Source organism: Pelobates fuscus, chromosome 1, assembly GCF_036172605.1.
Source record: "Pelobates fuscus isolate aPelFus1 chromosome 1, aPelFus1.pri, whole genome shotgun sequence".
NCBI lineage: Eukaryota > Metazoa > Chordata > Amphibia > Anura > Pelobatidae > Pelobates > Pelobates fuscus.
Genome location: NC_086317.1, coordinates 25,370,191 through 25,384,746, shown reverse-complemented (window position 1 = coordinate 25,384,746; position 14,556 = coordinate 25,370,191). Strand labels below are relative to the sequence as shown.

At 40.4% G+C, this 14,556-nt stretch overlaps 1 protein-coding gene across 3 annotated transcripts in view; it reads left to right on the top strand.

Moving 5' to 3' along the window:
- The window catches only part of BCL9 (BCL9 transcription coactivator), a 261,354-nt gene that overhangs the window by 225,920 nt on the left and 20,878 nt on the right, over positions 1-14,556 (top strand). For all 3 annotated transcript variants that reach the window (XM_063446708.1, XM_063446691.1, XM_063446699.1), the window contains 3 exons: positions 708-785; positions 4,612-4,914; positions 9,939-10,255. In XM_063446708.1, the coding sequence (XP_063302778.1) occupies positions 4,667-4,914; positions 9,939-10,255 (565 nt within the window). In that variant the 5' untranslated portion in view covers positions 708-785; positions 4,612-4,666. The remainder of the gene's footprint in view (positions 1-707; positions 786-4,611; positions 4,915-9,938; positions 10,256-14,556) is intronic.

Sequence of the window (14,556 nt, the reverse complement as noted above, 5' to 3'; positions counted from 1 at the left end):
CATGTCTTAATGGTGAGAAGTATAACCAAAAGCCCAGAACTGTTGAGTATTATAGTTCATTTGGTTTCACTAAAGAAAGACTATTGTGGCAGAAGCAGCAGAGATCTTCATTAACAAATCTTCCACGATTAATTATATATTGCTGGGTTTCAGGTTCCTTTCAAATTCAGTAGCCGTTAGATACAGTCATTCTAAGTGTGTGGGAAAAGCCAAAGGACCATACCTTAAAAATCTTTGTTTCCAAAAACAAATCCTAATAACAGTGAGTTCTTACCAGTCAGCCACATTTACCTCTGCAACCAATCTTTCAGTATTTATAGAGAATTCTTCCTCGACTCCTAAATAAATCTAACTCTCAAATTCTACAAACCTCTTTACATACAGGGTTATTTAATGTATAATACAGGTTACTTTATTTTCTATTTTACTTAAATATATATATAAAAAAATCATGAAAGTTGCCCTTTACTTATTCTTATTTTCTTATTCGAAAAATTGTCTGTGACCTCCTCGATACATAATAACTTTCAAAACCTTTAATAAAAAGTGTTTTAACCTTCAAGTAAATTATTTGCCTTTTCTACACAAGTGCTGCAGTACGAACCACCGGGATGTGGATGGCAGAAAATAGTTTTATTTTCTTAAAAATGAATGTGTTCTGTAATATATATGTTTCTTTAAAGGCGCCTCTGCTTTTTTTTTTGCAGGTAACTGTTTCTCTTAAAAGGATCCTCCTAGGCTGTCCACTAGGATGAGTACAGCTGTATCGTGACCTCAGGGACCTGGTGAGTAGTGTTTTGATGTTACTTAATCAAAGATGAGGGGGGGAAAACACCGCAGGTTCACCGATTTGTAGGAGCTAGAAACAGTAGTCTATGTAATCCTCCTTGCCTGAGGGCCTTGCTATAAAAAATAAAAAAATAATTGCAGGTAATCGGTACTGGTAAATCTCTGCAAATAATTACCAGGTACAGCATGTTTGTATAAGATGTGAGTCTACTCCAGGTAATAGAGCAACACGTTTACGGTTGTAAGAAAGTAACAGGTTTGCCGCACTTGTTACGTTTTACATAGCAGTTTATAGATTGCTTTTGCTGTTCTATGTTTCTTTTTGTTAATGGATCTGATGAGCTGGGCATGTGTTGGAATGCTAGATTAGCAAACTGTACTGTGTTCACGGGCCAAGATTTTGCAAATGATGAGGAGGTTAAATGTATTTTCCTCGAAGCAGTATAGTGAATAATGCAATCCTGTCTGGTATTGAGGCGCTCTAGGTATTTAATGACAAACATTTGTAATCTTATTTTGTGTCGACTCATGGTATTATATAATACTGGGCTTCTTAAACAAGCACTCTAAGAGCATTTAACTGCCATGGGGTTACTAAATTCTCAGAACGGTTCCCTCAAGACCACAGGCTCTCAGAAGCATTGATCTAGTACAGGGGTTCCCAACCCAGTCCTCAAGTACCCCCTATCAGTCCAGGATTTAGGAATACCTTCGTTGTTGCTACTTGAGGACTGGATTGGGAATCGCTGATCTAGTATACTGTACAAGATGTATTGCACGGTGTGGGTTAAATTTTTGTTTGGGGGCTGGTTGGAAAGATGATATTGGGTAGATTGAAGCATGTTTTTGTCACTCTCAATATATAGATCAATGCAGGGCTCAAAAAGTCCTAAACTACTAGCCAGGCCTAACCACTATGCATTAACACGGAAGAAGCCCGTTCAGCCAGCCTGCCCCTAAATCGCTTGTATAGCGCCAGACAGGACACCTTCTTCCAGCTCCTTGTCGACTTCATATTGAAGGCTTTACTGCTATGGTGTTGATATTATTGCAAAAGCAAAGGCTGACGCTGCCCTGTGGTGTAACCTCGATGTCGAAGACTGCAGATTCAAACGGCACTGAGAACTCTCAGTGGGAGCCAATGAATTTCCGCTCGCTAGTGGGCAAGTTTAAATTTTAAGCCTTGGACTCTGTATTTATAAATGCAGTAGGGTAAAAGAAATCGTTAGGCAAAATGTGACACCATAGTTTTATTGCATGATATAGTTCAGGGCTCAAAATTTTCTATAGCCATTGGAAAGTGAAGATCCAGCCCTGGTGAGTGCGCCATGGACTCTCCAGGCTTTCAGTGGTGTGTAACTTGAGGTCTGGCTAGTAGTATAGGGTTTGAAATTTTAAGCCCTGATTTATAGATTGCTCAAAATATCAAGCTCTGCAATGCTAGCTGTGCCTATGTTACTCTCCACTGCAAGCTTAGCACCCAAACCAGGAATTAATTTTTACTCGCCAGGGCCGGATATCCACTTGCCGGTGGCTAGTAGAGAGAGGAAATTTGAATCTGTGATAGGGATAATGCATTGAAAATATAGCAAGTACCTGCTCAGCTGAGAGGTGATGTCTGCATTAACAGGCAGACCACCCCTCGCCAGGGTGAGGTTGCACAATCTGGAAACTCGCATTCTGCTGTTTGGGTTGGGGTCTAATTTTATCCCATTAACACCTGTTCAGCATCTCTAGTAAATAAATACTGCTGGAGGGCTTTTTTTTTTTTTTTTTTAATTTAATTTCTTTTTTTTTTAACCCGGTTGTAGAGAACCATGACTTTTTTTTTTTATAATTCTATTTAATAACTGAAGCTGTAATAAATTGCTGAAATATTAAATAAGCATGTCTGCAAAGTAGTGATCGTACCAGTGAGCCTTTAAATAAATAGGTGATACAAGCAGAAGTGAGTTGTTTAAAAAGTAAGCGTATAATTTGAAACTCTGTAGGTCAGGGTTTGCCAAAAATGAGCCGCTAGCTACCTATACTCTGTTGTAATTCTGCAACAGCTGGAAATCTATATTTTGGTCAACCCTGCACTGAAGGCTTCCGTTTGGACTGATTTCTCACTCAAGTCGAATGTAACAATGTTATTGCAGCTCAGTGTTCCAACATAGAGAGGTGACATCAGGGTTCCATCTTTTGGGACTATCTTTCACTGTGCCAAGCAGCAAGAACTTTGCCATTGCTGTTGCTTAGTCTGATTGCTGCCCTCTTCCCCTCCACCACCACCCCCCCCCATCCTCTGTCAATAGGACCCCATGAGCCACAGTGACCCACTCTAGGCCACTACCCAATTGGACTAAGGGAAATTCTGGAACTTTGTGGATTAGGGATTGACAGATTATCGCCTGGGCCGATTATTAGAGCCCATATTCATCATTTTGCTAATCTCATTGGAATCTGTTTAAATTGCTGCCGATATTGACAATCGCATGAACATGCAGTACTTGATGCTTGCCTTCACTGCACCCCCCCCCCCCCCCCCGCTCCCGCTGTGAGCTGAGGAACACGGCTTGAGGCAGAAGGTGAGACTGTAAAATGAGCCTTCTGATACCAACCAGAACTACAACCACTGTGTCAATGTTCTTTTTGCTTTGAGTTTCAGATACATGAGTTGCTGTCAGTTTGTTGCTAAACAAAGGTTTTTTTGATTTGTCATGAGTAGTTTTTTTTTTTTTTTTTATTGTACACACAATAAACCTTTTAATGTGTGAACTATTTAATTTGCAATTGAAAACAACATAGCAATCTGTGGGAGAAATGAGATTTAGTAAGTAATCTGCTAAACACAGAAATACAATACGGGGCTGGTTGACAGGGTGATAGGAGTGTGATTGCTGTCAGCAACTGTACATGCTGGAATCTCACTGATCCCACATTTGCTGGCTCCCTGAGAGTGATAGGAGTGTGCTGTCAGCATGTTCAGTTAATGCCAGATTTGTGTAGACATTGTTTAATTTATTGACATGTAAATGTACAAAATATCCGTACTAGTTATTGGCAAATGGCATGAAAGGTGACCGCTAATCGGCATCTGTATCAGCTCTGGAAAAATTATATTGGTTGATCCCTAGTGTGACGGTCAGTGGTTTGCACTTGCATCGGGTGCAGACCAAAGTAATTGCTCCCTTCAACTGTCCTTGCATGTCACAATCCTTTATTTTCAATATCTTTAAATCATATGCAATGGAGAATGGCATCTTTATGAAAACGTATAGTGCTTTATTTTAATTTTCTTTATCATGTAATGCCACTTAATAATCCCTTGTTTTGCATTTGTCTTCATGGCATTTAGTCTGGATTCATGGTGTATGCTTTCAGAGAAAAGGCAGTGTTTACATTGCCCCTAGGGACACCTTCAAGTGGCCACTCCTTAGATGGCCACTGGAAGGGCTTCCTGGCTCAGGGCTGCATAGTAAGCAGCCCTGCCGTTCAGCATCCCCACGCTCTGCATGCCCATCCCCATGCCGATTTGAGCCAATCCAATGCTTTCCATGTGGGAAAGCATTGGATTGGCAAAAAATTGGCCATTTTGGTGGACACAAAGGGGGCGGAGCTGGCACACCCGCGTGGCGCTGGAAATAAGGCGAGTTTTAAACTTTTATATGGGAGCTAAGGCGGGCAAGCCACTAAATGGTGGGTTTTGCACTATAGGGTCAGAAAATACATGTTTCTGTTCCTGACCCTATAGTAATCCTTTAAGGAACTTCAGCGGTCCAAAAATTCACCCCTGATTTTTAATTAATTGAAATCTGTAACTTTTTTTATTTTTTTCAGTGTGCCCTGGCGATGCACAGCGTTCCCTCTGCAACGAGCGACACATGTCCGAAGAATGCTGGAACTGCAGGAGGGGAGAGTCCACTTCAACAAGAGAGAGCGCAACAAAAAGGAAAAAGACGAGCAAAACGACAACACTGACACAAGCAGTTCGCAGAAAGCTCTGAGGAGCCATTTAAAGACCCCAAGCCCTCCAAAGAACTTGGCAAGCCCCACTGCGTCTGTGACCGCGTGCTCGGGATCTCTGTCAATGCATTCCAGTAACCCCAAAGTCCGCAACTCCCCATCAGGAAACGCACAGAGGTATGGAAGGAAATGTCTGTTACAACACATGGCCACTTGCACCAAGGATGAGTTTTCAAAAATCCCTCTTGCCCTCCTCACTAAAATTGCTGCTCCATGAATCCCTTGAGCGTTGTAGCTTGTCCTGTCATCTCCAGGGAGTTTATTTGCTAAGCAGGGAATTGTGAACAATTGACAGGCGAATTTTAAATGTTGGGCTAAAATAGCAGAACTGAATCTGAGAATGTTTAAACTTTGCTATTGGGGCCTAAAATGTGCCATTTGTTAATTCTTCACAAATCTCAGTTTGGGTAAACCGGAGTGTTTATATCCTGGTGTAATTATGCACTTTTTAACCATTTTTAGCCTACAGTTGTACTCGGCAGTTCTAAACCTGCTGGGGTTTATAGTACTGTGTATTTAGCAAAATCAGGTTTGACTGACAACCAGTTGTGTTGAGACAGACCATCTTTAGTAAGTTGTGTTTGTGAATAATGTGACTGAAATATCATTTATAGAGCGTTGCCAAGCACAGAGTGTTGGACACGGTATAAAGTCAGTGCCAGTTTCTACAGATGCCTGGAACATTTTATTAACCATTCATGTGTTTACCTAGGAACTTGAACAGTTGTGTGTTTGCAGCTGTATATGTTATGTTTTATACATTTTCTGAAAGAGACCTTGCCATTAACATACTTGTAGAGTCCATTCCAAGGAGAGCCTTTCATATTGTGTGCACACACTGCATGTGCAGTAGGTTCAATCTTGAATAAGGTCAGCTTAACCCCTTAAGGACCAAACTTCATGTCATGTGTCCTTAAGGGGTTAAATAAAGTGTTGCTGGTGGACTATCATATAATGACAGTGCTTTTTTTAAATCACTATAAGTTACTATCAGAGAATACAATTATATTCCAAGTCCTGAGTTCTATGAGAAGTTGGTTTACATCCATGCTGCACAGCAACATGCATCCTTCAAAGGCCACAACTGCAAATTAATCAAACTTTTGAATTGCTCTTCATATCGATGAGAGAGAAAAAAATAACCCTTGCTTTGTAAAATGCATTGTTTGACTAGCTGCCACTCAGGAGTTGATCTGTTTGAGGTATGGATCAGTGGCTAATACATTTGCTGTAAAGCACTGGCTTTCTGTTTTCACTTCAGTGCATCTGGAGAAAGAAAAAATGCAAGTCTGTTTTGTAAGCTGCATGCATTTGTGTACTGCTTAGGTATTGATCCACAACCTTGGATGTCTTAACCTTACAGTAGGGTCCCAGTGAACGGTGTTCCCCTGCAGCCGTGTTACTGTCATTGATCCCACCTGTTACAGGGCTGTGGTTTGTGATAGCACGGTTTATTTACTCTGAGCAGAACTTGCTGTTTCTCATCTCTGTGTACATAGCAACAGACTGGTTTATTGACAGAAGTCGCTGTAGTAGGATTTCATGTGATCCAACCAGTCCAGCACTGGCCCATGGTTGCAGAATCTCACCTTGTTGTACAGAATAACAATGGTTGTTTCAATCTATTTAAATTATGTGGAGAGTGGATTCTGGCGTCTGCAAGTCTGTCTAACTGTACACGCCAGCACCATGTCCTGTTATATAACAAAGTGTGTTTGTGTATTGTGCAACCTTTCTCTAACTGTTGATGATGTTCTCAGCTGGCCGTGACAGGGAAGTAATAAAGTACTTATAAAAGTTCTCATATTCATTCTCACTCGCTCTGTGGACTGCTTATATTGGCCACATATTGCATGTGTGTTGTTATGGTACTCTGCTGCCTCTCGGTTAAAGGAGCACTATAGTCACCTAAATTACTTTGCTATATAAAGCAGTTTTAGTGTATAGATCATTCCCCTGCAATTTCACTGCCCAATTCACTGTCATTTAGGAGTTAAATCACGTTGTTTCTGTTTATGCAGCCCTAGCCACACCTCCCCTGGCGATGATTGACAGAGCCTGCATGAAAAAAAAAACTGGTTTCACTTTCAAACAGATGTAATTTACCTTAAATAATTGTATCTCAAAATTGAACTTTAATCACATACAGGAGGCTCTTGCATGGTTTATTAACATAGCAGGGGATAAGAAAATCTTAATTAAACAGAACTTGCAATAAAAGCCTAAATAGGGCTCTCTTTACAGGAAGTGTTTATGGAAGGCTGTGCAAGTCACATGCAGGGAGGTGTGACTAGGGTTCATAAACAAATGGATTTAACTCCTAAATGGCAGAGGATTGAACAGTGAGGCTGCAGGGGCATGTTCTATACACCAAAACTGCTTCATTAAGCTAAAGTTGTTCAGGTAACTATAGTGTCCCTTTAAGAGACACCAAGACAGGCTGTTTGTTTCGTCCAGAATGTTCAGGAAACAGCAGCTCATACTGGAGGATGGAGAATTCCACCGTAACTAAAATAAAAAAATATATATATATGTTCTTGTCCCACTTGTATCAAATTCCCATTGTTGTGGTTTAAACAAAAAAAGTATATGATTTGATACAAGTCGGACAGGAAAATTTTCAAGGGTCATAGCAGCGAAGAGGTTGGATGCATTAAACATACAGAGATTTGTGTTTGTATACTTAATCAGTGGGGGAAGATGATTAGCTGAAGAAATGGATAGTTGGGAGCTGATGTTTGTGAAAAGATCAATAAACTCAGGTCACAGTTCCTTGTATAGAACGGGAAAGGACAGTGTGAAAAGTCCCATAGTAGCACGGGAGGAGGTCTGGCACCAAGGCTCAGTTTGCTGCTTTATTTAGTATGCCAGTGTGACAGGCTTGTGACATTGGTTTACTAAAAAAAGCTTCCAAGTGAGCAGATGTGCCAGACCTCTTCTCTTACCACTGCTATATGGTTATTGGGGACCTGCCTGACCTCTGTCCCTGGCACCTGCCAGCATTTGCCAAGCGCACGTGTGGATGATCACTCGACAAAATATTCCGGTATGTGCTTGTGGGAACCTTTCAATCGGGCTCTGGAACATAATCTTCTCTCTATTTAACCTCTTAATTACCAGGTATGGGGAAATAACCGTTTTATCATGACATAAATGGGATGTTATTGATCACCATTTTTGTTTAGGTAGTAGTCACAGATCATGATTCATGTAGAGGGATTCCAGAGAGAATGCACAGCCCTACAGTTGAGGTGGTGATAGTGAATGGATTTGCTCTCGGCTTAGCATGTACACTGCCATTTAAAATGACATTAATACATCCACGTAGACCAGGCATAGGCAACTTTCAGCACTCCAGGTGTTTTGGACTGCACTTCCCATGATGATCTGCCAGCATTATGAGTGTCATAACCTTATGGGGGATGTAGTCCACAACATCTGGAGTGCTGAAGGCTGCCTACCCCTGACCTAGACAGTCATCACAAATAACTCATTAAAAGGTTACTAAGGACACCGAGACCTCTTCATCCTAATGAAGTGGCCTGGGTGCAGTAGTCCTATAATTTTTACTCTGCAATATAAAACATGCAGGGTTATACACACCTCTAGTGGCTGTCTTCCAGGCTGTCACTAGATACTCTTCTGCTGCTCTGCTGACTGAGTAAAAGATGCACGTGATGTTGCAATTTATAAGAATCCGCTTCAAGAACATTGGCTTGGGCCAGAGATGGGAAGCAATGCTTCTTTAACGGTGAGCAGCACCGAGGGAGTCTCTGTGCTGAAAAAAAGTAAAAATATGTTTTTTGTTTTTTTCTCTCCTCTATCTATATAGGGATTGGTCACTATAGAGAAAGCAATACATAATTATATTCCGAACTCTATAGTACTCCTTTAAACAGAAATAGGCTACAGTTGATATAGTCTAGCCCTGTAATTCTCTGCTGCAGATGTAACTGGACTGCCTTACAGACTCACATAATACTGGCAGTTTTGTAGGCCATATACTCCTCTAAGTGATCAATGAGGTCAGCATGTGTCAGGATGTTTTACATGGTGCATCATGTTTCTCTTTGTAATGAGTAATGGAGTGAGAATTTGTATTGGTTGCTATTTTATTTCATGCTTTCTTCCGTAAACGCAAGCGATACTGAAAACACTACAGCTTATTGCGGTAGTTGGAGAACTTTGCTTGCGGTCTACATCCTCCGGTTTTCTATCGGACCTCTTTTTAGAGCAGTTTGACAAACTTCTCTCCCCAGCATACTTAGGTGGTTCCTTAGCAGCCAACCTGAAGTGAAAATTAAATTTCTGCACTCTTTGTACAAATCTGCCCACCCTTTGATGGCAGTAGTTAGCGTAGGGCACTAAAGTGGTTATAGTGCTTACAATGAACTTTTATCACCACATTTTTCCAGGCCTGATGGAGGGAAGTTCTAATGTGTTTTTGCACAATTCTGATGCTTTAAATACGGTTCAAGATTGTTTCTCTGAGTTAGCTTCCTATTTGATAAAGAAGTTGCAAAGTTAAAGCCAGACCTGTAATTTATGTCCCAGTGAAAAAGGTTTAAAAAAAAAAAAAAAACACTGCTATAAAACCGCACTATAACTTGCTTGTGGCAGAGTGCCGTTGGTGCGGAGTAGCCTGCAAACATGAGTTTCAATAACAGACTAGGGATTTAATTTGTCGTGTTCTGTGGCTCTCTCTCAGCTGTCATTGGAGTCTTGATGCTACCTCTTAATCTTTACATGTTCATTCGCTTCCAATCGGTCAATTTTAATGCAACTTCAGCTAGTTAAAGCTTTTAGGAAGCACCAAAAAGTCAATGTTTAAAGTAGGGCAAAGCTGTGAAGGAAAAGATTTACATGCACTGATCCAAAACATATCTGATTGGGGTGGTTTGGTTTTATTGCTTTATCATTTATTCTAGGTCACAAGGTACTTATTTAATATGTTCTTGATAACTGCTCTAAACTGTGCTGGAAAACATTGCCTTTTAGGACCAAATTTGACAAATTCTTGCGCTTGAAGCCTTATAGTTAGAAACTGATTTTCTGCAGGAAATTTCTAATTGCATTCTAATAATTATTGATATGTGTCATTGTGACAAGACTCTTACATACTCTCTCCATTCTTCTTTCAGCAGCCCAAAATCGAAGGCGGAGGTTATGGTACATCCTCCTTCCGTGATGTCTCCATCTGGCAACCCCCAGCTGGACACCAAGTTCTCCAGCCAGGGGAAACAAGGAAGCTCTGCAAGCCAGTCACAAGCATCCCCTTGTGACCCAAAGAGTGGCAACCACACCCCCAAACCGCTGCCTGGACCTGGAGGCAGCATGGGACTTAAAAATGGGGCAGGGAATGGAGCCAAAGGGAAAGGAAAAAGGGAAAGAAGTATTTCTTCCGAATCGTTTGATCAGAGAGACCCAGGAACTCCCACTACAGACTCGGAAATGAAAGGTAAGCATTGTGTTTTAACCAGATGGGAACTGAAAACTGACTGCAGGGGAATGTTATTCATTAGTAGTGGACTTCCTACATCTAATTTAGCCTGGCATGCAGAGCTTACTCCTAAATCTTCTCGTACACCAGACAGTACCCCATGTTGGCACCTCCAACAGTCATAGGTCAATCCATTACATCAAACAAAGGAATAGTGACCCTCGCCTTAAATTCTAACAGTCTTCCCATGGTGCTCTATGCTAGCTAAATTGCATTGTGTGCTAGAACATTAATTTCGATTCATGTGCAAAGGAGTTTATTTTGACAAACAGTACCTGCAGTTAGTAGAAGTGGCATTCGAAGTTTAATAAATCACTCTATTCTTTTCTGCTGCCATCCTGCGTTCTTTTGTGAATTTGGTGTATTCTTGCTTCATGTCTGTAATCCTTTAACTGTGGTAAAATGAGCATTTTGCTTTGTGCTACTGTTTTTGTATGTTGGAGTACTTGTTATAAATATAATACAATGGACTCTGTACAAGTACTGATCTTATTTGTCTAGCATGTCTGCACCAGCAAAATCTTCACATGGATGAATGTCATTTACAATCTGCGTAATAAAGTAATACACCTCCCAAAATTCAGGAGTAAGAAAATGTATAAAGATAAACTTGTCATCTATATGTAAATGACATGGGACCAGCAGCAAATTAAGTTATGCTTTGGAAGAATTGCATAACGGCTGACTAAGCCGAAAATAATTGTGTTAGTGATATGTTTGGCAAGAGGATAGTAAGCTGAAGTGCTTTAGTTGGTTGCAATGTTCCTGTAATTTTAAATTGTTAGCAAATGTTTAGTATGAAGGAAACACTCAATCTGTTCTCATCTATGGGTGCTGCAATAGACGGAACCCTACATTTGGAGATCGTTGGCTGTGTAAGAAGTTTCTCACAGAAGTGTCCTTTGTTTTGGTTAATAAACCATAAAAATGGCATGTGAGTGACAATCACGCAAGACTGTCTTTACTTAAAGTGGACCTAAAAGGCCAATCACCAGTGTCTGAAAGGAACATCTGAATCTACCTTCATCCAGGCAGTCTACTAAAGTTGGAGATCAGTAAATTAAAAACTGTTTACACATTAACCTGTTCGAATCTCATTCATACATGTTCTAGTAATGTGCTGCTGGGTGTCTCCTGACCATGGTGTATCCATACCATCTAAGGCCACTTGCGGGGCATTTACTCTGCCAAGCGGTTACTTCCTGGTTGGTGGGTAGAACTTCCAAAGTCCGCATAGTGGAGGTGACAGCCTGATCCGCAAGCTAGGAGAAACAAGCCTTGATCACCAGTGTAACTGATCCCCACACACCATTGAATATCACAGTGACTGACATGAATCTGTAGCGGTCATTGTGTACTGCAATTAACTCTGTAACTTAAAGGGATACTCTAGGCACCAAAACAACTTTGGCTCAATGAGACTGTTTTAGTGTATAGATAATGTCCCTGAAGTTTCTCTGCTCAATTATCTGCCATTTAGGAATTAAAACACTTTTGTTTCTCTTTATGCAGCCCTAGCCACACCTCCCCTGTCAGCGACTCTCACAGCCTCCACGACAAAAATGGTTTCATATTCAATAACCTTACAGCACAGTATGCTTACTGTGCTGTAGAAGTTCCTATTTCCCGTTCTGTTAATTTAACTTTAATTACAACACAGGAGGCTCGTGAAAACTCTTCTGCTTCTAGAAGTGGTTGTGGTGGTAGGAATCTGCATGTGTAGCGTTTCTACTTGAATATTTGGAGCCATATAAAACAACAGGACACATGATGGAACTCCTGTTCCAGGCTGCCTAATGTCAATTCTGTTCAAAAAATGTACGTCTGTCAGCTTGCACATCATCCTGGGGACAGATGTAAAGAGTTTTCTTGTTTGCAGGCAGTGTATCTGTAAGGGGAAGCTCGCACTTCCCTCCCACCTTCCAGCATTGCCTGGTTTACCTTTAAAAAAAAAACCCTTCCCTCCTCTACCTGGCTCAGAGCGTGTACATGCGCTCAAAGACGGACAAACGATCCAATAAAATGTTTCTCTATGACAAGCATTTGATTGGAGAGCTGTCGATATCTGTTTTGGGATCTTCGACTGGCACTGTATTCAACGTAAGTTTTACTTTTTAAAGCGGGGAGCTAATGAATAATGATCAGTAGGGCATGAAAAACTTAGAAATAGGATATCAGAAAAAAAGTTAGTGTAATCCTTTAACAGAGCAGGCAATAAGATCTAAATTAAATTTGCAGTTTACATGTAGCCATATTGTTGTCAATATCTTCCATTGTTTGCAGTAACTGCCTTATTGCATTTTTCCCCACAAATAAATGATGCTATGTTGAATTTATTTACTTAATTTTTGCTAAATTGAGCACATTTGTTTTCAGGCATGATTGGCCCTGTGTCTCGTTTGCTATGCTACAGCAGACCCCCATTTAAAGTCACTCCCACGAAAGTTTATATTCTGATTGCCATTGGCGCGTATATTTTGCCTACTGCTCCCAGTTATTAAGGCCACGTGTGTGAGCACTTGTGGATGGGCATTGTAAGAAGATTTAGTAGCCTTTGGGCAGAAAGAACTGGCTGGGATAATCGGATTCCTTTTTTTTTTTAGTATTTGGCTCGCTCTTTAATTGTCATTTTAATATTACTGTAATTGCCTAGAATTGGAGAAGAGTAGAGCTGCGGTTTCCAACCTTTTTTGGACCAAGGTGCACTTCAGTAAAGGATACATTTCCAATTCCAAGGCACACCTAATCATATGTTTTTACCTTCATCAGCAGATTATAAATGTCACATTTACTTGAAGTCTTACTAGAGAGAGATGCATTTGTCTCGCCAAATTGACTTATTAGTTGTAATGGATTGCCAAATGAGATCCTAATTTTATGCTGACTTATTAAACATGCATTTTAGGATGCCTTCAACATACTACAGCCCGGTTGTCTAAATCACTATATATGTTCATAGATGGGGCTTAGCAGAAATGTCGTTTTTCTCTGTGCTGTGAAAAATAACCTTTCAGTATTTACATAGAGAATTGTTGCTGCCAAAAATGTCTTCCATCCTTCAGTAAATAGTGGATAAATTCATTGTAATCCTAGCTTTTTTTTCTTCTTAATATTGTGTGTGCGTAGCCTGGTCTTAAGGGCAAATGTTCAGTAGTACATTATAACCTAATTGGGGACACTTGCCAAGCACTTTCTCTCCAGTGAGAGAGAGAGAGAGAGAGAGAGAGAGAGAGAGAGAGAGAGAGAGAGATATATATATATATATATAATTTTTTTTATTATTTTCAGCAGAATTGAAATGGCACATGCGTTAATTATATTAACCTTTGCTTCTTGAACGGCTTTACATATCACATATAGCCTTGATAAAAGCAAGAAGTTGCTTTAAGAATGGACATATAATTGTAAAAGATGAAAAGCCTGCCGTGCTTGTTTTAAACTTGCCGTTTGCCTTTTTCCCACCAATTGGCAGCTGACCAGCTGCAAGCGCGTTCAGCATGTTTTTATTTTCGTTTTGTTTTTTTGCTGCCTCTGCCGTGGGGGATGTTTTGTTTCACATGAATTTATTTGTGTATATGTGGAAATGCTTGTATCCATAGTGTGTGTGAGTGAGTTAGACAATTCTCTGTATCTTTAACACGTTTATTTTGCTTTAATTTTTTTTCACAATGTTTATCTGCATTTTAATCAATGCATTTTCTTCTCTAAAAAAATTCAAATGCTTCTTTTTGGTATTGGTTGTCTATAAATACTGTGTGGCAGTTTCCTTTAATATGAAATTGCACTGCCAGGTTTCAGCCTTTGAATGAAGAGTCTTCTAGGATCACAAAAGGTTAGGTGACATAGCTGTCGTTCAGAAAGTGGATGATTATCCAGACTTCCTTCCTTCACGTTTGCTGGCTGAACACCCTCCGGCACGCCAAACACTGCAGATTGCGATGTTGTGTTTTACTTGCACTTATTGCTTTTTCAGTATGTTAACTAACTGCTTGCTAAGTGGATTACTTGTGTGTGGATATGGAAGTCATAGTGTGCCTTAAAGGGACACTCCACTGCCCAAATAAAAATCACTGTTTAGTGTATATATACCTTAAAAGACCACATGCATGTTTTCATTTGGGTTATGTCTAAAAGCCTCTTGCAAACCCTGCATTACTCTTGCTTGCAAACCCTCCCCTTCTAACCCCGCCCCGTCTTTCTGTTGCTATCCAATCCCAAAATGCCCATTGCAGCTGAAAGAGAAATCTACGCAAGGCTCT